The sequence below is a fragment of the Anabas testudineus genome, chromosome 8 (assembly GCF_900324465.2).
Source record: "Anabas testudineus chromosome 8, fAnaTes1.2, whole genome shotgun sequence".
Taxonomy (NCBI): domain Eukaryota; kingdom Metazoa; phylum Chordata; class Actinopteri; order Anabantiformes; family Anabantidae; genus Anabas; species Anabas testudineus.
The window spans coordinates 18,924,611-18,949,490 of NC_046617.1; the positions used below are offsets into that span (position 1 = coordinate 18,924,611).

The 24,880-nt window shown below is 41.5% G+C and overlaps 1 protein-coding gene across 1 annotated transcript in view; it reads right to left on the minus strand.

The window, feature by feature from the left end:
- The window catches only part of ep300b (E1A binding protein p300 b), a 32,874-nt gene extending 9,527 nt beyond the window's left edge, over window positions 1–23,347 (minus strand). Inside the window, 22 exon segments of the mRNA XM_026345561.1 lie at window positions 444–521; window positions 810–866; window positions 2,387–2,467; window positions 3,536–3,624; window positions 4,515–4,754; window positions 7,542–7,660; window positions 8,303–8,498; window positions 8,660–8,902; window positions 9,142–9,654; window positions 10,119–10,271; window positions 10,410–10,495; window positions 11,458–11,535; window positions 11,847–12,030; window positions 12,150–12,267; window positions 12,463–12,591; window positions 13,058–13,163; window positions 13,603–13,845; window positions 13,987–14,100; window positions 14,466–14,766; window positions 16,657–16,836; window positions 18,291–18,880; window positions 21,237–23,347. Coding sequence (XP_026201346.1) covers window positions 444–521; window positions 810–866; window positions 2,387–2,467; window positions 3,536–3,624; window positions 4,515–4,754; window positions 7,542–7,660; window positions 8,303–8,498; window positions 8,660–8,902; window positions 9,142–9,654; window positions 10,119–10,271; window positions 10,410–10,495; window positions 11,458–11,535; window positions 11,847–12,030; window positions 12,150–12,267; window positions 12,463–12,591; window positions 13,058–13,163; window positions 13,603–13,845; window positions 13,987–14,100; window positions 14,466–14,766; window positions 16,657–16,836; window positions 18,291–18,880; window positions 21,237–21,324 — 3,986 coding nt within the window. The 5' untranslated portion in view covers window positions 21,325–23,347.
- Window positions 23,348–24,880: the final 1,533 nt, after the last annotated feature.

Below are 24,880 nucleotides of genomic sequence, written 5' to 3' on the forward strand. Positions count from 1 at the left end.
AAACAGCTTTAATCATGCGATGACTTGGCATTATACGTCAATTATCTTTTCTTTAAACAACTATAATGACTCGGAAATTGCTTACATCTTTTAATTACTAACAGACCACACATGGAGGAAGATTAAACTTTGACGAATGAGAGACTTGAGCTGCAGGACTTTGTTTGCATGTGTATCTGCTGTAGCCACCCTGGCAGGCATTTTAAGTCCTGATTCAACAACTAAAACTCAAGATGTTTCCCCCCCAAAGTGCTTCGTGACCTTTAACAATTTGCTTGGAAGTGCACGTTGACAGCTACACAAAAATGTGAATTCATGCCTGTCAGGACTTAACAGTTGTGTTTTGGCTGATTCCAAAGTTTTTCAATAAATAAGCCAAATCTATTTTCCAAACCCAGTCATGTTACAGCATGTACAGAGTGTGTGTATGATAGCTGGCTCACCCTGACGGCCATATGGTTTCATTATGCAGGACACAAATCTGGTGCATTTTACGACCGCAGTCAATACATTCCACAAGCCTGAGCAGGGAGAAGACAAAAGACAGACACAGTTTCTGACGTTAGTAAGGCAACATGTCACGAAAAACACAGTTTGTCCCTCTCTAGGAGCTACAAATTGGCTAAATAACACAATATTGGTTAATCACAAATGACTAATTCTGATCCACAGTAATCTGTGGGAAAAAAATAAATTCTAAGAGTTATGATACAATCCCACATAAATGCATAAAATTATCTTGCAGCATCACAGATGTGGTTTGATAAATGTGTGGTTCATAAAGTTATTAAGTTAAGAAGCAGACGTACAATTCAGGGTCGAGCGTGTCGTTTTTCTTTCGCTGGAACTGGTCTTTGTTGATGGACCTGTGGGGAAATCAGAAAACAAACTACTGTAATCAATGTAATAAGGTGATCCTCTGTAGACTGCAGGTCATGTACAAAATCCACCATCAGAAAATCCCAACAGAATTCAAAATATTTATTTCTCATACTGATGGTTTGTACTGTATATTCCACCAATTGAATATCTGGTTGTGGATCAGTCACAGCTTTCTGTTTAAAGCTCTATCTGTTTATTAAGTCTTTGCTTTGTCTTTATGAAAAACATTACAGAACAGAACCCTCGAACAATAGAAAAAAAAAAAAGTTTTTTCACAAAGGGTAGTCGCCCGTGTTTGGAGTCCTAGTAAAAAACAGACTGTTTCTGTTGGACTGAGAAAGATGTGCATGTGTTCTACAGATTGATTGCTTTGCTCAGCCATTACTAACAAACAACTGCTCAATCCCACAGAAATGTAGAGCTACAACTGACATCTACAATCATCATAAATTAATTTTATTGTTTTTCCTCAACCAATAAATCATTTGGTTAAAAAACAGTATCATGTATAGCTTCAGTAGCTACCTGGAAGAAGGTGGTAAAAGTGCCTTGTACAGTCTACACTCAGTAACACAGTAATAAGGAAAAAGTGAAAACAATAAAACTGAAATCTCTCATTAGTAAAGTATTCAGACCCTTTAGCTGTAGCTTAAAATGCAGGTGCATCCTGTTTGCTTTCATTTTTCCTGACATGTCTCTAGAAGCTGTCTGAAATCCACCTGTGGCAAAACGAACTGATGAGTTCAGAAAGGTGCACGTGTTTGTATGTGAAAGTCCCGCCAAACCAGGACAAAAGCCAAACTATTAAGTTCACACCAAACTCTCATTTGACCTTCACAATGATATTTTGTAAAACAAAAAAACTGTGTTATAAACCCATTTCTAAAGCAGCACAGTGGCCTCTAAAATTGTTAAATCGAAGAAGTCTGGAATCGCCAGGGCTCAAAAAAATTCAAAATATCAGCGATGAGAGAAGCTGAGAGGACGAGCATCTCAGTAACACTTCATCAATCAGGTCTTTATGGTATTGTGGTTAGATGGAAACCAAACCGCCCGCCTGGACTTCGTCAAACAGCAAAGATGGACAAAATTAAACTGCTTGCATACTTGGCTAATAAAACAGATTTTGAATCTGATTTGGGCAGAACTCCAAGCACTACGTCTGAGGAACAACATGCACTGCCCATCACTTAGTCGGTACCATCCCTACAGTGAAGCATGTTGGGGGCAGCATCATGCTATGAAGGGAGCTTCTCTGCAGCAGGGACAGAGAGACTGATCAGAGTCGAGAGACAGATAAATGCAGCCAAATATAGAGAAGTTCCTGTTAAAAACTTGCTACAGAATGAGCAGCTGTATTTGCTGCTGCTACACAGTACAGAAATAAGAGTCTGAATACTTTTGTAAAGGAAGAGATTCAAGTCTGTAGAATTTATTACAATATTCATCTGGACAAACATTAAATCACTGTCTAACGTGTAAGAGGAAGGCTGGAGGTACTCACGTTTGAGGCTGGGAGGGGTCGTCCCCCAGGGAAACACTCTCGCTCTGGATTTCGTTGAAACACTTCTCACAGAAGTGGTACCTGTCAGCAAGAAGCCCATATTTTGGTGAACTACACCGTTCGCCATCAGCACAGCCAATCACAGATAGGGCACGAAGAAGCAGCCGCCAATCAGGGCAGGGCAGGACAGGCCAGGGGGCGGACACACAGGAGGAGGCAGAGGGCAAGGTAGGTCGTCGCCAGGAGGCAGCAGCCAATCGTGATGCAGGTTTTTTGTGTGGGCGCGTGTTTTGAGTTTGCGCGTAAATTTCGGAGTGGATGATTGGTCACACCAAAGCAGGCCAATGCAGACATCACAAGCGTTAAAAAAAAGGAGGGAGAGAAGGGGAGAAGGGGCAGATGGGGAGGGGAGGTCAAAATGAATATTAAAAAAAAAAGCGTGAAATAAATCGTTACAGGTCAGATGAGGACAATGAAGGGACAGAGAGGGAGAGGGGGGGACATTGAGGAGGGAGGGACGGAAAGGATGTAAACAACCGACAAACAGAGGACAGAGAGCCAAGGCAAAGCAAAGATTAGCGTCAGACATCCAGTGGTAAACAACAACAACATTACAGCAACATGAGAGACCACTAGGAGCTGTGGAGGAGGAATGGAGTGAGTCTCCAAACATGAAAGGGTGGATGAGGAAAACATAAATAAATAAATGCTAAAAGCAGCAGAGACCCATCATCCTTTCAGTTCATTTATAAAGTGGGAACCTTTCTTCTGGTGGTGAGAACAGACCACCCCCCTTAATTTATGCAAGACCAGAAAATACAGGCAGTCATGTGTTGTGCATCTTACAATGGAGCAACAAATAAAGAAGACAGGCGCCCACTCTATGAATGACAACATAATGAAAATTAAAACGGTGAACTATGAAAATGAAGATGGTGCCAAGGTAACCATTTGAAGCCAAATTAAAACTCATCTGTGATTGCACTGATTTATTGATGCTATGCTGTAGGAAATATAACAAGCGTGCAAAATACAACAGGACAAGTCGCCTGCTCTAAATGGCTGTAAAATGTAAACGTAGATCAGGGTTTCTGAACGCTATTAGATTAGTCTATGGTCTGTGTGCTCCAATGTGCCGACAGCCCTTACCTGTTCTGGTAGCTAAAGTAAGCAGCGTCACGTTGGATGGTGCATAATTGTTTTCCATAGCAGCAAAGAATTTGGGGGGAAAACTCGTACTGAAAGAAGAAAGAGACAAAAAAAGTGGTCAGAAGATCTGTTGTGTGACAGAAACTGGACCTCGTTCTTCATACGTGGATTTACAAATAACTTTAACATCCTGGTTAAGTTGAAATTCATGTTGAGTTGTTGTCCTGCTACATACTGATAATCTCATAACTACTCTGAAACATTTTTATTTCCAGGTTTACACAGTGTAAACAAAAATAAGATATCATTTCAACAGTATCAGAGCAGAGAACCCAATTAATTATACAGTAGATGCACACTCTTACACATGATGATACTAAGACGTGTGACTTGATACCAATACAGTACGTAGTGACATTCATATTTAAGCACCAGACTGAAAACTTTAGAGGATGTCAGCTCTAATCACTAAGGGAAAAAAAGTAAAACAACCGAACTTCAAAACTGTAACCAAGATAGGAAATCCAGAATTATTCATCTCACACAGGGCCCTAGACACATAGCGAGTAAATTACATCTGTCACACATACCACACACTCATCGTACAGGCTTGTGAGCCATTTCTCTATTAAATATGAAGCTACAGCAGCAGCTGGGTAGGTTAGCTTACCATAAAACTGGAAATGGGAAAAACAGCTAATCTGGCTCTTTTCAAAAGGTAGTGATTTATCCAGCTAACAGCAACTCCAATTAACAATTAACATCAGCAGGATGACAGTTTCTTGCCTTTGTTTTATGTCAATTGTTAATTGGCTCCTAGAGTCAGGTTTACCATACAGATAAGAGTAGTAACAATCTCAGCAACAAAACAAATATTAATATTTATACAAATTTCTGATCTGATTCATAAATTAGCTCAAAAAATTGACATCTAACTATAGGGAATTTGTGATATTTTTAAAAAACATTCGTGACTCACCTTCCTCCCACAACAGTATCCAAGGCCCTGCATAACAGGGTCGATCTCTGTCTCAAACACCTCAGCCAGCTTGGAGCAGTACTTGTAGACGCGGGATGTCTTGCGGTTGTAAAGCCAGGCGTTGTTGAACATCAGCCAGATGTCCTCGATGTATTGCCACGGCTCTTGGTATTGTCCCGTGTCCAGCTTCCGCTTAATGGTCGACAGGTCCATGGGGTTCTTCACGATGTCAAAGTAGTCCTGGTTTGCAGGGGGCACCATCCACATTTAAGAAGCAGGTTGAGTTGAGAGAGAAGAAAGAGCAGGAAGATGGTGGTGGTGGGTGTGGTCATCCAACAGAAGAAGGTCAGAGGAAGAGGACAAGTATCACCATCGGCAGCAGCATTGTGGTCGTCAGGCGCAGGACCAGAGTAGGGAGAGAAGAGGGTGCAGGGGGACAATGTTGTTGAGCGCTGCAGAGAAGAAGGTTCACGTGCAAACAGAGAGACATGACAACTTCTGCCCTCCAGCTCTCTGCTTTGCACCCTACACTTAAAGTCTAACTATACTGCACAACAAGGACCAGACAACTGCCACCAAGCCTGTCAGGTCCTCTGCTGCTCATACAAATTTACATTTGACATAATCATACTGCAACAAAAACAAACAAAAAAAAACAGCTGCATGATCCTGTGATTATTATTCATCAAATTTTCTTTTACTTGTGCCACACAGCTAGAAATTGAAAGCAAGCAAAGCTTTTGGGCCTGTGTGGTGACCAGGTTGCAAAACCAAGAAGAACAGAGCAGTGGCAACAACAACAGGCAGATAGAGATTTACTGTTTTAGCAACATAGCGGTTGGCACTAACAACGCCAGCAGCATGAGTGGCAATACGGCGACGGCGTTAAAGCCAACAGTGCTGTGCTGAAGCAAAAGTAAGAGGGACGGATAAATCTCCAAGTTCTGTTCCTGTCGTCTGTAATCCGCTTCTTCTTAGAGAGGAGGAGGAACTCCATTTTACAAATGAGCGGAGAAGAGAGCGAGGGAAAAGAAAGGCTTTTGGAGATTCAACCAACAAAATAAATAAATAAATAAATAAATAAATAAGGAGGTGTGATTTTCAAAGAGCAGAGTCCATCTCCAAGTCACCATGGCAACAATAGTTAGGAAACAGACCCTCATCTCTGAATGGAAGCACACACGAACAAACAAGTGATGCATATTACCAACCTGCAGAGCCAAATTTACGGTATACCACAAAATTGAGTCAGTATCACTTAAATCCTCTTCTTTTAATACAAATTGGTTTGTTTTAGCCAAATCTCAGGATGAACAAATTAAAAATGTAAGTATGACTAACACTAGTGAGATACCACTCGTTTTTTCTCTTTTCTGGTTTTCAAGATAAAATAATTCCTTAAAACTAGGAGTTTTTTCCCCCCATTTCTGTATCCGACTACTAATACAGTATAAACTACATGTTACCATGAAGTCAGGTTGCATTTTTGTGCAATTTTCTGAACAGTGGTTTTCTTCTTGAGGTAGTAGACCTTATACAATGTCCTTCATATTGATCAGTCACTAAAACATCACTTTTCCACAGACAACCCTTGTACCAAGTCAGATGCACATACCATCTGTTTCTCAGTACAACTTTTGCTGCAACTTCTTATGAATATGAATATCATCAGTTATTGATACGGCTCTGCCTATTGCTCGTAACCATTGCCGTCCCTGTGTTTCAGCATACGCTCAGCAGCTACTATCTATTTGAAGTCTAGTTCTTACTTGCTCAGGCAATTCCTGACCATGTGGAGCCATGCTTGTTTAGGAAATCACACATGTAATCACTTTTGCTAAAGCTGAGGACCAAATATAATCTGTTTTTAATTATGCATAGGATTAAATATACCACAGTTCAACTTCAAAACTAATGCAATTATTGTAAGACTTGACAGTTATGAGATTATAAGTCTGAATATTTTGATATTGCATATGAGCATAGTCAGTTTTGTTGTGTACTATCACAATAATGCAGTATTTGTATATCCCACCAGTTTGATAGCAAGGTCAATAAGTGGTTGAGCGTTTAACTGACAATCGTGCTATATACTGTAAATATCAACAGTGGAAAGTTGCATCACTTGACTGAAGGCTCCTGAAGAAGAGGTGAGCCAATAACTCAGTGCTCGCTCAGGAATGGTTTAATTTAACTTTGTGAATGACAGTGACGAGGTCTGATACAGTCATTCTGTTATCAACATAGCTAAGATTTATAGCTGTAAGGTTTGAGTACCGAGTAGGGTTTGATCAAATTTTTTTTTTAATCTAAATTTGGATGCAGTGAGGGTATTGTCCACCTCTACATATAGCACAGCATTAAACTACTACTGGTGAGGAACTGAACTAGAAAGCTAGCAATGGAATACTAAGATGAAACTGCAAAAAAAATTAAAACCTAAAAAAAGACAAAAGTTAAACAAATTAAAGTGATTAGTAAAAGCAAATGGCTCATGAACTGCTGTTAGGGCTTAAAACAAATTGTGTTTTTGATGACATGGTCTCTTTTAGTATGTGTAGTGCAGTGAAAGACAAACGGTCAATAATTAGGATGGAACCCTGGGCCACGTGACATGTCACAATTTAGGTTTCTGATAACTTAATGTTTTATGCCTGATTTGCATTTGTAGTTTACCATTTGCTCTTCATGACAGTTCCATCAAAGTAAAGACAAATGTTCATAAGAGCCGCTGCTTTGACTTACAAATGACGGGAGAGCACAAACTGATGGGCGCACACACACACACACACACACACACTTCTAAGTCTCATTTTCTAATCTTCTGACATGCAATGGAAGAGAAATCAACTAAAATATTAAAGAAACTTGAAGCATATGCAGAAAAAATGACAATTACGACAAAGAACATAAAAATGAAGAAGGAAACAACAACAAAAAAAGCTACGTTTTCAGAGGAGTTGAAGCAAAATGGCAGCCAGTGCAGTCCCTTACCAGGTTAGTTTTGTTACTAGTTCGAATACGTACGGGTATTCCCAGTAACTGGGGGTCCACCGGCTGACGGAATGGGAGGGACTCAGGGTCCTGCCGGTATAAAGCTTCCAGAGTGGGCATCAGAGACTGACGCAGCTCCTCCGGCTTAAAAACTGGAAAAGGAGGTAAAACAAAAAAATGAGAAATGACAGAGATTTAGAGATGAAGGCAGAGGGGGAAGAGAAGAGGCAGAGGTACAAATTACATGGGAATCTCTCCTCTCTGCTTAATCTACGGTCACATCACAAAGTGAGATGACTTGACAAATTTCAACTCTCACGGCCCCTAACAGCTAACAGTTATCTTCTAAGGTAGTCTGTTACAATAGCTCTTGGAGTTATTTTCCAATTTTCATTTTCATGCTATTTTCTTTACTTCCCCCTGGCATTTTATTCACGGCTGCACATCATTTAGTGCAAGAAATTTTCTTAAAGAGGGAACAGAACATTCTCCAGGCAAAGAACTTAGCTCAGCTCTGTCGCTAATGAGACAATCTGTTCAACTTCTGTCTGTTGTGTCTGTACCAAACCATTACTGGTGTGTAGAGCAGTTTTAATCAGACAAAGGAAGTTGAATAAACTTGAATGTTCAAATACAGGTTTAAAAAAAAAAAAGGAAAAAAAGAACATGACAGCTTTATTGATTAAATAATTGATTAATAATACAACTGTGTGCAAACTTAAAATGACCCAGTTATTGACATGCAGATAATGGCACATGCTATACCTACAACATAGTGATGACTGAACACTTACTTTTCTTCTTGCTTTGAGTGCTAGCTGGGGAGCTGTTGGTGGCTGCTGACCCTGAACCGTCGTCCTCTTCTTTGGGCTCCTTCTTCACCTCCGGCTTTTTGTCTTCACCTGTTGTTACTGATGATGACATGGAGGATGAAGATGTATCCATGGGCTCGCCTTTACATCCTTCTCCTGACAGCTTCTCTTTCTTTATCTGGAAGGAAGGTGTTGTTAAGTTTATCATGACTGTAATTAGCTTAAGGCCTAAAAACAATATTTAACTATAAATAAAGGCATGAAATTTAGGTTTGTTACCTCACAAATGTTAAGACTATAATAGACTAATATTTTCAGTAATGTGGATAATGATCATACCTCTGGTTTCTCCTCCATCTTCACATCAGGCTGTCCTTTACCCATTTTGCCCTTGCCCTCTGCTTGGGTCTCAGGCCCTTCATCATCATCCTCCTCCTGCTTCTTCACCTCTACTTTGACATCCTCCTGGCTTGGAGCAGGACCGTCTGCCGGTGCGAGCTGAGAGCTGGGGTCAGTGCTGCTGTTGACCGAGGCTGGAGAGGAGACCTGACCATCTTCTGTCTGAGAAGGCTTTGAAGATAGCTGAGGAAAAAGGACAAACGTTAGTGAGGTTTAGAAATGGCAAGCTAGAATCCACAAAATGGATGCATGTATTGTTTCTATCCACTCTTTACTGTTTTATTATCCAATGCAAAGAAATGAGAATAAGAATAAGAACTAAACTTGCATGCAACTACAATAAAGCTCACTTAACTGGGTTCTAGAGCATCACTGAATAAGGCAAGGTTAGAAAAGTAGTGAAAGTCATGGGATCTACTCACTGGAGTCTGTGGCAACTGCACTGGCACATGAGCATTCTGGGTAGGCACTGAAGGAGCCTGACCTGCTTGGGGACCTGAGGAAGGAACCCCCCCAAGCGGCTGCTGCGGATGCTGATTGGTCTTCTGAGAGTTCATCACCTGCCCTGATGGAGGCGGCGGCGGCTGCTGTGATGCTTGTTGTTGTTGCGAGTGCTGTGGAGGGGGCAGCTGAGGTGTGCTCGGGGTGTGTGGCTGTGGGGTCTGGGAACCAGGTAATGTAGGAGGCGTCTGATGGGGTTGAGGTGTTAAGCTGCGTGCTGGTGAGGGGGAGTTTGTTCGGATAGGTGGGCAGTGAGGGAAGGAGTTGGGCTGCGTGGAAGAGGAGGACGGAGGCAGGTTGGGTAAAGGCGTGGCACCACTGGCACTACCAGGGCCCATGGCACTTCCAGGGCCTCCAGAGCCTGGAGCAGCTGATACGGACTGTGGTGCAGGGCTGCTGGCTGGGAGGGAAGGCGGCGTTGACATCTGGTTCTGCTAAAGAGGAAGGGACACAGAGGTTAAAGAAAAATAAAAGTGAGGAGTCCCTAACAGTGAAATAAGAAGCTTTGACAAAAGAATACATAATTTATTTGTAATAAGTCTTATTGACAGCTCTAAAATGAATGAGTTAAATATGGAAGACTGTCACAAAGCACGAATAATCAGTCCTGAAACCTCTAGATAAAGCCAACAAAAAACACTGTGATTCATCTCTCACAGCTGTCATGAAATACGAGCCAAAATCCTAAAGGCAGTGCAGTTAATTATAAAGTATTCATCACTATCCATCAATTCCCGAAACGCTGCTATGAGAGATGATGTCTATGTTCATCCTCATTTGTTTGGCAGATTTCCCACATCAAACTGAAAATATCTTAGAATTTCATTATATCACATTCTCTCTCTATTTTTGCAAAGAACCAAGTTTCCATTGGTAGGGGAGCTCATGTAATTCTTACCGGTGGCACAGCACTCTGTGGTCCCTGCTGGTTCATACCAACAGGACCAGAACCAAGTCCAGGACTTGACCCAGGAAACTGGCCTGCTGGGAGGTATTGGTTCTGTAACTGTGTTGCATTGGGCTGACCCATCCTTGGTGCTCCCATACCCATCTAGGCACAAGACAACAAACAACATGTGAACAGTAGTTTCTGATGTAATTAAGATCTTAAGATCCTTTTTTAAATTTTACATTAGAAAATATGAGAAGACCAAAAAAAGTGAGATAACATGATGACACTGGTACCAACCTGGTTCATTGGAGGATTAGTGGGAAGAGGTGGTGTTGACCTCTGACCCATCGACTGCATCCCCATCTGACCAAACTGGTTCATACCTAAAAGAGAAGCAGGACACAAAACAGACAGAAATCAAAATGAGAGGTAATGAGAACGTTTATTAGCACAAAAATGCCCAGTTGACACATTAGTAAACCAAGTGGGGGACTTTTCCATTTGCAAATGAAAAATTGTGAAAACTAGCAAGGCAGTCGAAAAGACTGCCATCCCATGATAAATCCTGCGAAGTGTGGAAACATTTTGTTTTGTTTTTTTAGGATAAGCATCATTAAAAAAAAATAACAGTACTCTACAGTAATGTTAGGAAATCAACAAAACATGCCAAAAATGAACTGCACAAGCAACAGAACCAGAACTACATAACAGATTTTTATCAGACACCTTATGCTCACTGCAGCCAAGCAGTTTCCCTACTCTTATATTTATCTGGAAGCTGAGTCATAGCTTGGACTTGGTTCGGTCGAAGCATTTTACTATTCATCCAAGTAGCTTCTTCAGATAAAGCTGCTTGGATGAGTAGTGAAATGTTTCAACTGAACAAGAGGGAAGTCCAGTTTCCATCCAAGAACCTTACCTGGATGATCACATAGTTTATAAAATAGTTTACTAGTCTTAAGGTCAACACTCACTAAAGTGGCACCGACTGTCTGGCCTGAAACATACTATATCTTCACTGGTTCTGAAGGTTTGTTGCGGGTGTTACAGGAACTATTTTCAACACCTACACCTTGGCTGTATTAGAAATCTCAGGGACAGATACAATATCCAAACCTAATACCTGCATAGAAAGCTACCATTAGAGAGCGAATCCAGCCTGTTGCATTCAACAAAGACAATTTGACCTCTACCAAGTAGAATCCCATTTAAACCGACTCTTGTGTAATTCACAGGATGTTCCAACTCCTTTTTTGTTTGATTTAACATTACAAATGGACTTTCTCCAGGTCTGGTCACTCGGCTTTTCCTTTTTAATTGTGTCATTTAGATGTATTAAACGTACCTGCTTTGTTCTGCATCCTGTTGACCATCTGATTAGGTCCAGCTGGTCGGACCATAGACGGATCAGCGTGAGGACCATCTGACGGGGTGACAGAGCAAAGACATTTCTTCATACTGAAACAAGTGGTGTCCAAGAGTTTCTTCTCCATTTTCACTATAAAGCTGCACATTTCCATGACCTATATTTAATTAGAAAATCTGACAATTTTAATGTTTGTTTATTATCATGTGTGCAGATTTGTCGCGTAACACAAATTTGTCAAAGTACAGTACTAAAACTTATTTGCATACCAGCAGTTTAGGTACATGCATTTACATGTCTATGCACACACAGAGGTGCACAAGGGAGGTTAAAAATAAAAAATAAATAAAAAAAGTATGTTTACTTACTTGGAGATTGGCCCGGGGCCATAGGTGGCTGTCCCATGCTGGGAGGCCCCTGAGGGAGGCCTGTGGAGGGTATACCAGGTTGGCCGGGCATCATGCCCTGCTTCTGTAGCCGCGTCCTCCTTTTTTCCTCCAGTTCCTTTTGGATCTTGTAGATCTTCTCTGCTAACAGGTGGTAGTACTCCGCCTGTAAATTGATGCAGCACAACAGAATGAATGTGAAAACGTGCATAAAATAAACATATGTATTTCCTGATGGTCGTGCCATATTTCTTAAAACTATGTGTGTGTGTGTTAGTTTCTTACCCTACTGTTGGCTGACTCATACATATCTCCCTCTACTTTTCGAGCATATGCCACCAGGTTCTCCATCCGCCGATCCTTCAGTGCAGCTGGGTCAGGAGTGGGGAAGATAGCCTGCACACTGCTCTCACACACACACACACACACACACACACACACACACACACAGGATGGACACAAAGCTAAAATCAGTTTGAGGACAGAGCTACACTATCTAAAACCAGTACTGAGTGCTATATTTATATACAGTTCATTTTAACAGCTCTCGTCCATAATGAGATTTTATGTGTCCCCCTGCAGGACACAGCAGACTCACAGCTTGTGGACAAGGTGGTTGCGGAGGTCCTGTGTTATGTCTTCATGCCAAGACTTCCTCATGCCTCCGGTTGACGGGGGAGTTGCAGTGGGCATTGAGCCCAAGTTTCCCACAGCATCGTTTATCAAACTGGAAGAAACAACACAGAAAAAGGCAAATAAGTAAAAGGTAACAACGCCACAGCACACTGTGGCAACATGGAAAGGACTTAGTTAACTAGTTAACAGAACATGTCAGGAAAGTGCGCTGGATTCAGTGTGTTTTATGTTAGTTGATCTCTCACCTGACAAACATTATTATGACCACGTCTTTTTAATCTTATCTTGTCTCTATGTGCTGGGTCTGTGGCTCATACAGATATCTTATTTCTTTTTTTGCACTAAGTGTTTCTATTCATCTACTGTGATTGAAAATGCTACTAAAATACAGAAGAACATGTGGGTTTTGTGACAACCGGGACAGACAGTCAATGCCACTTTAGTGAGTGTTAACCTTAAGACTTAACCAATATAAAACGTTTTTTATTTTTGAAAGCCATGTCAGTGGTCTGACTACAGAAAAACAAGTAGCTGTGACCTGTGAAAAGGAGTCATACCTCTGTGCATTCATGCTGTTGTGCAACATGGCATCTGGTAGTAGGCTGGACTGCTGGTTTGGGGGCTGCACCCCAACTCCACCATTTACACCCATGGAATTTCCTCCTGGAAAGAGAGATTTTAAAGCATGTGGTTTTTAATTGTTAAAATTCTGACATCATTTACATGAACTGAGATTATTTTAACCAAAACATTTCAAATTTGAAGATTTTCATGCATAACAACTGTAGCTATTCAAAGCCAGCTACAGATTTTTTTTTTCTTTGCAAGCTAGAAAAGTAGTATAAACAACATTAATGTACAACACAGCAGTAAATTTGTAAACTGTATTACAAAACATTAGTTAACAGATGATTTTTATTCCACATGTAGGCTGTGTGATGATAGCTTTATTGACTCAATAATGCCACAAATGCACTTGAAAGTGAGTATAGTATTTCGTTACACCTGCTGTCTGGAAGGTCAAGAATAAAAACCCATACTCAGCAACAGTCCTAATAAGTTACTAATAAATATAATTTGTGGTGCATGCAAATGAACTAACCCATGGTGTTTAGAGGCCTAATCCCAGGCTGCCCCTGCAGACCCTGGTTTGGCATGTTGGTCTGTGGTGGCTGCTGCGGCATTTGGTTTCCCTGGTAAGTGAGGCCCAATGCAGCGTAGGCCCGCTCTATGGAGCTAGGGTCAATCTGGTTGGGAGGGTTCAGGTTCGGAGTGTTGGACTGTCCACCTGGCACACTTGAACCTAAAGCATTCACTAAACCTACAGCGGCACTGTTCACAAGAGCTGTAAGGAGAATAGGAAGCAGAAATAGAAAGATGTAACAAGGAAGAACATTATGGCTTCAGGTCTTCCGTCATGATTCTCATTTTTTTTTATGATAATTATTGTTTATTAATTTATGCTAAGAGAGAGTGAAACACTCACACTGCTGGTTCCTCTTGTCTCCTGCATTTTTCAATGGCAAACATACAGGACAGTCTTGTCGTGTGCAATTCTTCCAATGAGAGATGATCTGTCTGGATGAGGCACAGTGTGCCACTGCAGAAGAAGAAACAGAAATAGTGAGAAAGTTTAAGGAAAAGGGTAGAGGAGTGAAAGACAAAAGGGGGAACAGCTCAAACGAGAAACTGTGAGACAAAGAAAAGGGTAAGAGAAAACATAATAGAACCAGAGTGTAGCCAGATACTAGAAAAGTCATTGTATGAATCATTTGGTGCAATAAAACTACGTCCAGATGGAGACAAATTACAGTAGAGCAAGACACAAGAAAAAGCTCAGAGTCAAACCAGGAGATATTTAAGTGGCACACAAAAAATTTAAAGAATAGCTTTAGATCCATGATGTATCTTTAAAGAATGATACATTTCATAAACTCGGCAATCAGAACAATTCAAGTGACTCACCCTGGCAGGATTTGCCAGCCTGGCAATGAGTCATGTGGTTCAGCACATTCTTCATGGTGCGACAGTGGGGCAGGTTGCAGTGCCGCACTTCACCGTTGGCCTGCTCCCTCCGCTGGCACTTGTGCGCATGGAGCAAGAGGACCAGTTGCTGTTGAATCAGTTTCCGCTTCTCGGGGTCTGCGGTAGGGGGTGCTGCGCCGGGACCTGCCCCTACTGCACTAAGCCCAACCTGGGCGCCTCCTACTCCTGCTGGTCCACCAACGGATACCCCCCCGACCGCTCCAGGCTGCTGCTGAGGGGCCTTGGGACACACAAGAAAAAGGAGCAACATCAGAAAAATGTATTTACAATATAATTTCAATTGACCAAACAACTACAAAGGAAATAGGTGCATTGCAGAAACTTCCCTTCCAATAAGTAAAAAATAATGTGTTTAAAGTGTTTGCTGTCAAAGAAACATTAAACAGCTGTTCATAGATGAAACCAAAGTCTCTCTTTTAACCAATTCATCCAAATATTTCAGAGGATAAAGTACATACTTCACGTTATTTAATAATTAAACACTAAAATGTTCTGCCAAAAATTAGTAGGTCTATTTCACAACAATGCTTCCAGCTATTCTGTAACTAAAATCAAGACAACCACTAAGAGAATGAATGTTAAAAGTAAAGCCTGTCTTTAATTATGGCCAAATAGCAGTAGAATAAACAAACTGTAATGCGAGAGCCGACTCCAGATCACTTCTACAGGCTGACCATGATGGGTGCCTGACTGATTGCAACACTTCCCAAACTTCTACCTTTCATAGCAAAGTTGGAACAATTGTGGGACAAAAACATATGAACAATGTCCATTCTGTGATTTAATAGAGTTCAAATCAGGCATTGGAGCTACCTTTTCAGAAATACCTTACCTTATCAAGCTAATGAATGTTTCTCCATAAATTTATATAAGGATTACAGACTTAAACAGGGACATTAATAACCTACATGGTGCTAAACCTCATTGCATCTGAGGTAGCTATTCTCTAAAGAAACCATCATTTTAACTTTCAAACAACCTGATAAAAGTTGATGAACTACGCAATAAGAATGTGGGACAGACCCCAAGCCTTTGCCTCCTACAACTTTTAAACCAAGAATTTCACAACAAGCCTCATGCAAAACATCTACTTTCTTGCTTTATGATATGAGATTTGTTTGGACTAGTCAGATTTAACTTTTAACTGCACAAAATTGTTCTAAACTTCTTCTTCTTTTAACTTCATAAATGCCACCTGTTCATGAGTAGGTAGCAGTGCTTACCTCAGATTTGATCATTTGCATGAACTACTCCCACATGTTGCTATATGACTACTTGTTTCACTCTTTATGTGGAAAACTTTGAGTCAAAAATGTCACCCAAGAGTAAAAAGAAGAATTTTACACCGTAAAGCTTCCCTGCTGTCGGGATTTATCACTCGAAAACAAAACAATTCATCAGGGTCATTTGAGGTGAAGATCCAAAACACTGTCATCGCAGAGCTGTAGCATGACAGATATGAAGAGGTAAAGCTTTGACAGAAAGTTAAAGGCGTGGATAGAAAATTATAAATTTGATGATCAACCATCAGGTGGTGAGAGAGGAGGTGATCATTTATTCATAGACTTACATAAACCCTGTTTCCACACCAGTCTATGCAGATACAATCTTAAAGGTTCTCCTGCACTGTTTATGTCTTTTCAGGCTTCTGTTTGTGGAGAAACTGGTTTCTCCACCTCTTCCATTTACACACACACACACACACACACACATGCAGACACAGGAGTAATCATTTGTTTATCACATACCAATGGCCTTGTTAAGTCACAAAGAAAACTGAAAAACAGGCTTTTATAACACCCTATCCGCTAGAAGCTGATCCAGGTCTACCAGTGGGTTGTGGCCTTGGTTTGTCTGTGAACTGTGTGTGTTTGAATCCTCTTGCTCCCTTTGAATATAAAATCAATAATGTAAGAGTAAATAATAATGTGTGATGTTAATGTACTGTTGTTTTGGTGTTACTTTAAGTTAAGAGACCAGTTAAAATGTACAGAGGAAACTAAGTATTCCCGCAAAACAGCTATAAATGCAAAACCTGCAGAGGTGAGAAAACAGAATGCATGGCTACAGAGTTTATCCCCCAATAATAAGAAAAAACAAACAATCCTACCATCCCAGGCATGCCTTGACCCGGTGGTGCCTTCTTATCCATGTTGAACTGGGCGGCCATATTATTGGGCAGACCCGCCTTGTTCTGGAGCTGTGGGCCCAGCCCTGCTCCAGGCAGCCCCTGTCCAGCAGACTGGCTGTACGGACCACCATAGGGGCCCGCATTGGCCATCATATTCATCTGGAGAGAAGTGTGAAGGGAAGCAACAAGAAAATAAAAGAGATGGTAAGGAAGAGAAACAGAACAGAAGGAATATTTGTGAGCTGATTATAGTTTTCTCTATTTCAGCATAGACAGCATCTAAAGCATGATCAGATGTTCTTTCAAGAAGCAAAACTAGATAAAGGGAACCCAAAGAAACACAGAAACATGGTCCAATTGTGCAGATTCAGGTGTGTGAATCCATGGGATGACAATCAGATCGGATTTTAGGAGACCCTGCCTTACTAAAAAGAAAATAGAGAGAAATGTTGGAGAGAGATTTCTAGAGGCATTATAAGAAGAGTAGATGATGCTTAAAGGCTGAAAATGGGTTACAAATTAATTTCTAACGAGTTTATGCTGCACTGGATTGTGATTCATATGGACCTTACTTTGCTCTCCATAATGCCGCCTTTTAGACTTTGCAAAACCAGCAGAGGTATTTGTATTTCCATATTCAGCATTGGGTCCAACTTTATTTCCTCTTTATTTCAAGCAGCAGCACATCAAACTTCTGGCTGAAGATCCAATAAAAATACTGCAGCACTGTGAAGTGATTTGTTAACTGTTGCTGAGTGACCAATTAAACTGTGCACTGTACTGGATTTAAAGAGAAAGTAAAACTGCATCATTATTTGTGCACAACAATATTATATTCTGTATTTTAACTAAAGAACAATTAAAAATCCTGTTTGTTGGTGCATGGCCACAGAGAGATCTTGTGCAGTTACAGCACACCTCAATTAAACCATTTTACACAGTACTTCCTTCACACCTTTACAGCAAGCGTATCGACTGGCAAGGAGGTTAACCATCAATACCGCAGAGCAAACTGTGACGCGTCAACCAATCCAAAACATAACCACACTCATACCTGCACCTGCTCTGGAAATCTTCGGCTGCATCACATGAGCGAGTGCTACAGATCTACACCTTCACTCGGGTCTGAAAACAGGTATTAAACCTGAACATACTGTTTAACTCAGTTAAATCCAAGTTTACATAATGCTTAGAGTGAAGTTACTGTCAATCTTTCGTTTCGATGAGTTTACTGAGCTCAAATAAAAATCTGAGCTGTATTGAAAAACAAATAAAAAGGCAAAAAAAATAGAATCTTTCAAATACTGAAATGTAGCTTTACTAAATTCCATTTGGTGGAAGGAATCATTGCAGTCTCCAGGTATTTTGTTCTGCTTTTTGGCTTTAAAATCTTAACTGCAACATCTTTACTGCAAAAAGTTGCACTGAGAATAGATTGAAGAGATTTACATGATGCAGGTGTGGGAATGAGCACAACATCAAAACCACACTGTTCAGGCTGGCATTTGGAAGATCTTACCCTCAGTTATGAATTGCTCTTCACCAAAAATGACACCATGCTAAATAACTGTTGCTACTGAGATGTTAAATGTGTGTAATGCTAGTGTGCTTACCTTGTTCAGTGATCCAGACTGCTGTGGTCTCATCCCTGCCTGCCCTCCAGGTCCCATTTGCGGGCCACCATGCTGCTGCTGTAGGGGCTCTGCCAACAGGTTACTATTACTACCCATTCCTGCACTGCCAGGATAACCCATTCTTGGCGAGCCATTCATCACCTGCCCCCCCATCAGCGCTTGCTGCTGTCCAGTGCTCCCCTTCTGAGCACCCATCATGGCAACTGCCCGATTGAGCCCTGCCACCCCTCCAACCATCCCAACCTGCTGCATTAATCCAGGTTGTGGCTGCTGGCCCTGGGAGGGCATGCCTTGAGGTCCACTGGGTGAAACGCCAACACCTCCCATCATCCCCATGGAAGCCCCAGGTGCTGCGCTGTTGGAAGGCGGGCCACCCTGCTGTGCTGGTGCCCCAGTTCGCAAAAGTTCAGAGAGCTGTTTGTGTTTCGCAGCAGCATCTTGGCCTCCACTCAATCCTCCAAGACTGGTATGGAGTTGACTGGCATCGCCTCCATTTGTCAATCCCAGGTCCGAGGAACTGATGAGCTCATCTGGAAGGTCATGCTCCAAGTCAAAGAGTGAACCAAAATCTAGGCATGAAGAAAAGGGAAGCAAAAATCTTATGAACCAGAAAAATAAAGATTGAATTTACAAAGTTGACAGCTCAGCAAAATATCAAATGTACACTTTGCATTGCACATAGTAAAACTTTCTAAGACAAATTTAATTTCTTGTGAGTTTGCTACAGCTCCAACAGTTTGAAAGTTATGAACCACCAATCTGGAGCTGGGCAGTGCATCACCGGCTGCTGCCTGGACATCTCTCCTGGGCATCAGTTTGTGGTTTGATAAGATGCCAAACATGGCGAGTGAACGCAGTAGGGTCAGGGTGAGAAGCCGCAGAGAGGTAAACACTACAGTACCAAGGTAGATGTGTGCATTGGATCTAGAGTAATGTTGTGCAAGTGCACGGCACAGGGGAAAGGATCATAAGTCAAATCCATTGCAACAGAAGGTAAATAAGTATTTTGAAAGTACACTGAAAGATATTAAAATCATTTTCGAGTCACAAACTAAGGTTTTTTCTTAGTTTACATCTTGCTAAATTATTCTGCATAACAGAGGATATGCTGAGCCGGTGTTTGACTTAACACATGTGACTAGTTGCATCCTTTCCTTTCTTACTTCTTCACTCACTGTTTGCACAGCATTACAGACCAGAAACTGTAGGACACTGGAGAATAAGTTCAGTTTTCCAAGTGAGTTTTAGAACAAAGAACAGTTGCCAATATGAACACTGAAATAGTTTTTGCTTGGTGTAACCATTCCTCCTGTGTATATGGACTACTAATGCTCTTGATTTAGTGCAAAATTCACTTTTTGGACTTTCTGTAACTGCAGAGCTGCAGTGAAATGATATAAACAAAATTAAACAGTTAAAATAACTGCACAAAACGAGAACTGTGGATCGTCTCCAATTACTTACTTTGATGAAGTATATTAGGAAAGTGTCTTTTACAGCCAGTATGGACAAGAGACACAATTACAGCATGCAAAATCTGTATTGATATTCAGGAGGCTACCTGGCTTTTGATTTTAGTAAACTTGGAAAACTGTGAATCTATGTTTTAAACATGAATCAAAGTCACGGTGGAGTGTGCAAAGATTAAGGTGCAACTTTTGCAGCATTTACAACTTTAGTCCACACTAATATGAACCTTTTTTGCTTTACGTTTTATAAAATGAACTGTATAATTCACAGTAGAAAACAACACCAACTGGATAACTGGGTTTCTTTGGACCCACTTACAACAGGATGCAATTGCAGATGACGACAGGAGTTTATAGCTTCTCGCTCAATACGAGCAAATAAATTAGTTTGCAAAATGGTTTAATTCACAATCAAAGCGAAAAGCATTCAGGGGATAAGTGTTGTATTATCCTGAAAAGTAAACTGCGAGAAGTGCGGCGCAGTGTCACGGTGCAGTCAAACAATGGGGGATGAATAAGAATGGGCTTCGTCGGTAACGTTTGTACAAGTGAGAAAACTAGAGGCCTATGAACAAAACAAGAAATCCGACGTTACACTGACTGCAGCTGATTTTGATCTTTCATTCAAACTCTGTATTAGTTGAATTGGACACAGCTAGCTCCATCTTCGGATGGACAACAGCGCTCAGCGCAACTTTAACGCAGCGTCGAACAATAGCTAGCGGGTCTGCGACTGCACTTCATTAAAACAGTATCTTCGGAGCTAACAACACGTGAAGTAAACGACAATCCCCACCTCAAACTCACTTTTCTATAAACACGGAAGGAGTTAGCTCACATGGAAAAGGTGGCTCAGTTGGCCAGTAAGCTTTAGCTAAATGTTTTCTTTGCTAACCGAGCTCAGCTGAGCCGGTCCGGTTGTCTGCCAAGCTAGTTAGCTAGCTCGCTCGCTCGGTTGCAGTTACTTTCTCCTAAAAGTGTTCTGGACACTGTATTTTAACTTTTTACATGCTAAATGTTTGTAAAGTATGTTGTTTAAGATATATGTTCTCTCGTACTTCCAATTAATTAACTTTTTAAGCAGCTGGACAACTTGAAGCGAACTGGAGTGACTCGACTCTCCCATTGTTTGGAGGTGGATCTCAGTTGGTAGCTAGTTAGCAAGTGGAGGCTAACATCAAAACATCACCACAGGAAAGTTGCTGCTAACGCCTGCACGACATCGTATTTTTGCTTTAGTAAACTCAAATCACAACCTGGAGCTCTTACAAAGAAAGTTACACTGAAATACAAGTTTAAAAAGCTTCACTTTAGAGCAACTTTGTGTCAGAGCAACTAAATTGCTGTGCAACTCTGCAGGGACGTCCATGTTTGACCAGTAATGAACACATCTACAGTCACTTCAAGTTTATGATTTTATCTTCCACTCACTAAGAAATGCATGCAGTTTATTTACCATTTCCATCACTGGCAGACAGAGCTGGAGAGGACAGCTTGGGCCTCTTGGCTGAAGGCGGGCCGGACTCCAGGACATTATCGGCCATATTTTTGACGAATTAAAAAAAAATGCTGTAGATCCACGGAGGGCAAACGTATTTCCCTTATTTGCGTCTCCTTGTCCGTTTAAGAAATGCTTCTGATCGTTCCCCCACCGCTCGGGGGGACGGTAGGGGAGAAGACAGCAGTGTTGAAGTGTTTCCCTCACAGTTCTCCCTCTCGGTTTAGTCCTCTCTGCAGATATCAGTCCCCCTCCCCTGTCGGAGATTTTGTTTCTTCACAGATTTGAACAGGAGGAGGTGGGAAGGTGGAGTCGGCAAAAAAGGCAAGCGTGCGGCCCTCTGACAACCTCATGTAGCCTCTTCAGCGACACAATAACTGTCCCAAGATCCGTCCTCGGTGCTACCATCAGTCCTGTCTGCCATCGTCGGCGGAGAAATCCTGAATTTCAGGTCTGAAACGCTCCAATGAGGAGTCTCGGTCAGGGCACGAAAATGATAATTGCAATCCTACAAACACAAGGCAGGAGTATTCCTGTGTTAACTCCTGGAGGCCGACATCTCATGCAACAGTTCCAAGATCTTTGGCTGCATTTACAGTTTGTCTCACCTGACAAGCAGACATCTACCTGCTGCTAAAGCCACCGACTCCTTTCCGAGGCAATAAGGCAGCGTGTGGAGACCAACAGCAGTAGATTTTAAAAAAAATGCAGTTAAAGCGTAAAGTGGTGTTCTCAAGTGCAATACTGAGGAAAAATAACTTGCAATGGCTTTATAGTAAATGGATAAATAGAACAGTTCTGCAGAAAGGTGAAAACACTGGAGTCCCCCACTTGCAAGTATCTCAACTAAAAATAAAATCTACTGCAGATGCATATACCCATGCATGAGTTCTCGCTTTTGCATGTGCATGCTGACTAAACGGTGCACTTAGTGTTTGACCATGCAAGGCACTGGGTCAGAAAGAAGGGACTCGTATTGCACATTTGGGTTGTTGCAACCGTTTTGCACGATTCTGCCTATTGCAGTCTGCAGGCTTGGCAAAGGTTGAACACATGAAATGCTGTCCAAAAAATAAAAAAAAATGTGTGCAGTCGATTCTGATGCACTTTATTCCTTTGACAGCATACTTCTTGAGGCTCAATCACAGCGCTAATTGCCAATCAGCGGGCAGTCAGATTGATCCAATTAGTTTGATTTTTCCAGGGGGTTACTTATCGTGTGCTCCAGGAGAGGTTGCTCCTCCGGGGTTTGCTCGCTTTAAACACTAGAAATCTCAGATAATGCAAAAACAACGACACACATCCCCCAGTAGAGAGCTATTAGCAGTTGCTTTTAGGATGTCTTGGCCATGCAAGCGAAGAGGAAAAAGATATGAACCCAAACCAGGAGCACACAGCTGCTGCGGAGCAGGAGAAATGTGACAAATAAACGGTGGATCGCTCAGAAATTATGGCTATTTCGGAAGCGGAAAGCTTCAGATCGGCACAATTATGTTGACACCCCCCTTAGAATATTTTGGGCTGGCAAAATCCTCTCGTTGACTCTTTGTGATGGAGAATGCCCCCCTTCGTGTTGATCCTGATTTCTCCCCTTCTCTTTAAACCCGTCTTTCTTTCCACCTCTCCCTTCTGCCCGGCAGCAATTTATTTATATAATTGTCTATGCGGGCTCGTTCCTTCCTCCGCCGCGGACACATAATGATTTTTCATGTTGATATTTTCCCTTTTCCTCGCAGGTTTCTTCTCTTCGTCGTTCTGTTAATTCACAGCCCTCTTCCGCCTCTCCTCTCAGAACACCCCCTTCCTTGGATTTCTCGGAGTATTTCCTTCTCATGCATACATATATACACATATATATATTTCACCGATACGGTCCCTCCACTGGCGTCTTTTCGGTTTGCTGATGCTTCGGTGTCTCGATAAAGCGGACGGGATTTCGCGGCCGCTCGTTCTTCCCCCGGCGGTTCCCGGAGCGGCTGTCGTCGGTCGCCGGAGTCGCTCCTTCTCTCGGTTATCTCCTGTTTCTGACGGTCTGTCCGCACAAACAAAATGGCGGCTTGTTGTTTCTACTTCTCTGATACTGGGGGGTGGAGGGGGGGGGGAGGGCTGGAGGTACAGCAACATTAGGCGTGAAGGGGGGGGGGAGGGGGGGAGGAAGGGAAGAAGAGGGGAGGTTGTCTTCGTAGCTGCTCGGGATTGTCCGGAAAACCGGTTCCGCGCTCAGCCGACAGCCGCCGAGTTCAATCTGCGGGGGACGGTGACGCTCCAGGTTTACCTCCATCTGTCAAACACACACTTTTACTGTTGTATTTCACATCTGCACATTTACACAGATAGTAGTAGAAGTACACAAGATCAATACTCGTGTCAAAGTGTAAGCTCTTGCCTAGAAAAGTACTTTTACTACTATTACAGTAAAGGAGACGTCTGATTTTCTATATTCCTAGTATTGTCAGAAATATCCTATAAAAAGGCTGAACCTATTAAATAATTACATTTACTCTCAGACAGATAATAAGAAAAATGGACTTCGGGCATAGACAGGCATTCTGGGTAGCAGTGGCCATATTATTTTAATTTTAAAATAATTTATTTAATTGCAGAACAATCATATACCAACATGAAGCCATAGCAGTGACTGTAGACACACTGGATAAAATACCAACTGAAAATGGAAATAAAATCTACTAATCAAGCAGAATGTACTAAATGTACTTACTTTACTTTCTACCACTGTAACTGCATCTATACACTGCAATATCTGTGTATGTAGAGCTTATTTTAGCTTATTTAGTGCTCTGTACAGTGTGGGAAATGTAAACATAAATACGTTTTTACATTTAAAATGTTACTGCATGCAGTATGATCCATTTCATATCAATAAATACAATATAAATGGATTACATTTATGGATGGGTTGCTGGCCAGGCCAGCATGCAGGGGACCAAAAGGTCAAGAGGCCCTTTCACCTTCCTTCTGTATGGTGTGAATGGCATTTCTTATTTGTAAGTCAGTTAAAAGAAGCAAATTGGCCACAAATAAATAATAAAACAGAGAAAAAAGTAACCAAAAAGTCACATCTCAGAACAATCACCACTTTTTACAGTCTCTGAAATAGTGTAAAGTAAAACGTGAAGGTCTTTTGCATGTGTGCATATGTAAAATATATGTATGCAAAAATTATGCTAAAACTATTATTGTTTTATGTTCCAAATTCCAAACATGCTGCTTGTAACTTTCCAGTTTAAGTTGGCAATTGCAGCCACGTGTACATCACGTAGCTCCAAGGCCATTTTAAATGACATCAATGAAAAAGGGAGGCATTGCCTTGATATTATTTATGAGGTATGCATTGAAATGGTAATTACTGGGGGATGTTTTTGTCACCTTGGGCAGGTAGGATTAATGACTGTCATGGAGTCTGTCAGCCTGTTGGTGGGTTGTGGAATATATGGTTGCCACATCCAGTTTTTAAGCATTTTGGACTAAAACACTGTCACTCTGTCACACAATGAATCTGTGGGCAGACGTTACCTTTTCCTTTATGTACACTACAATGAAAACATCAGGTCAACTGTCATGAGTCATTGTAGTGCAAGACC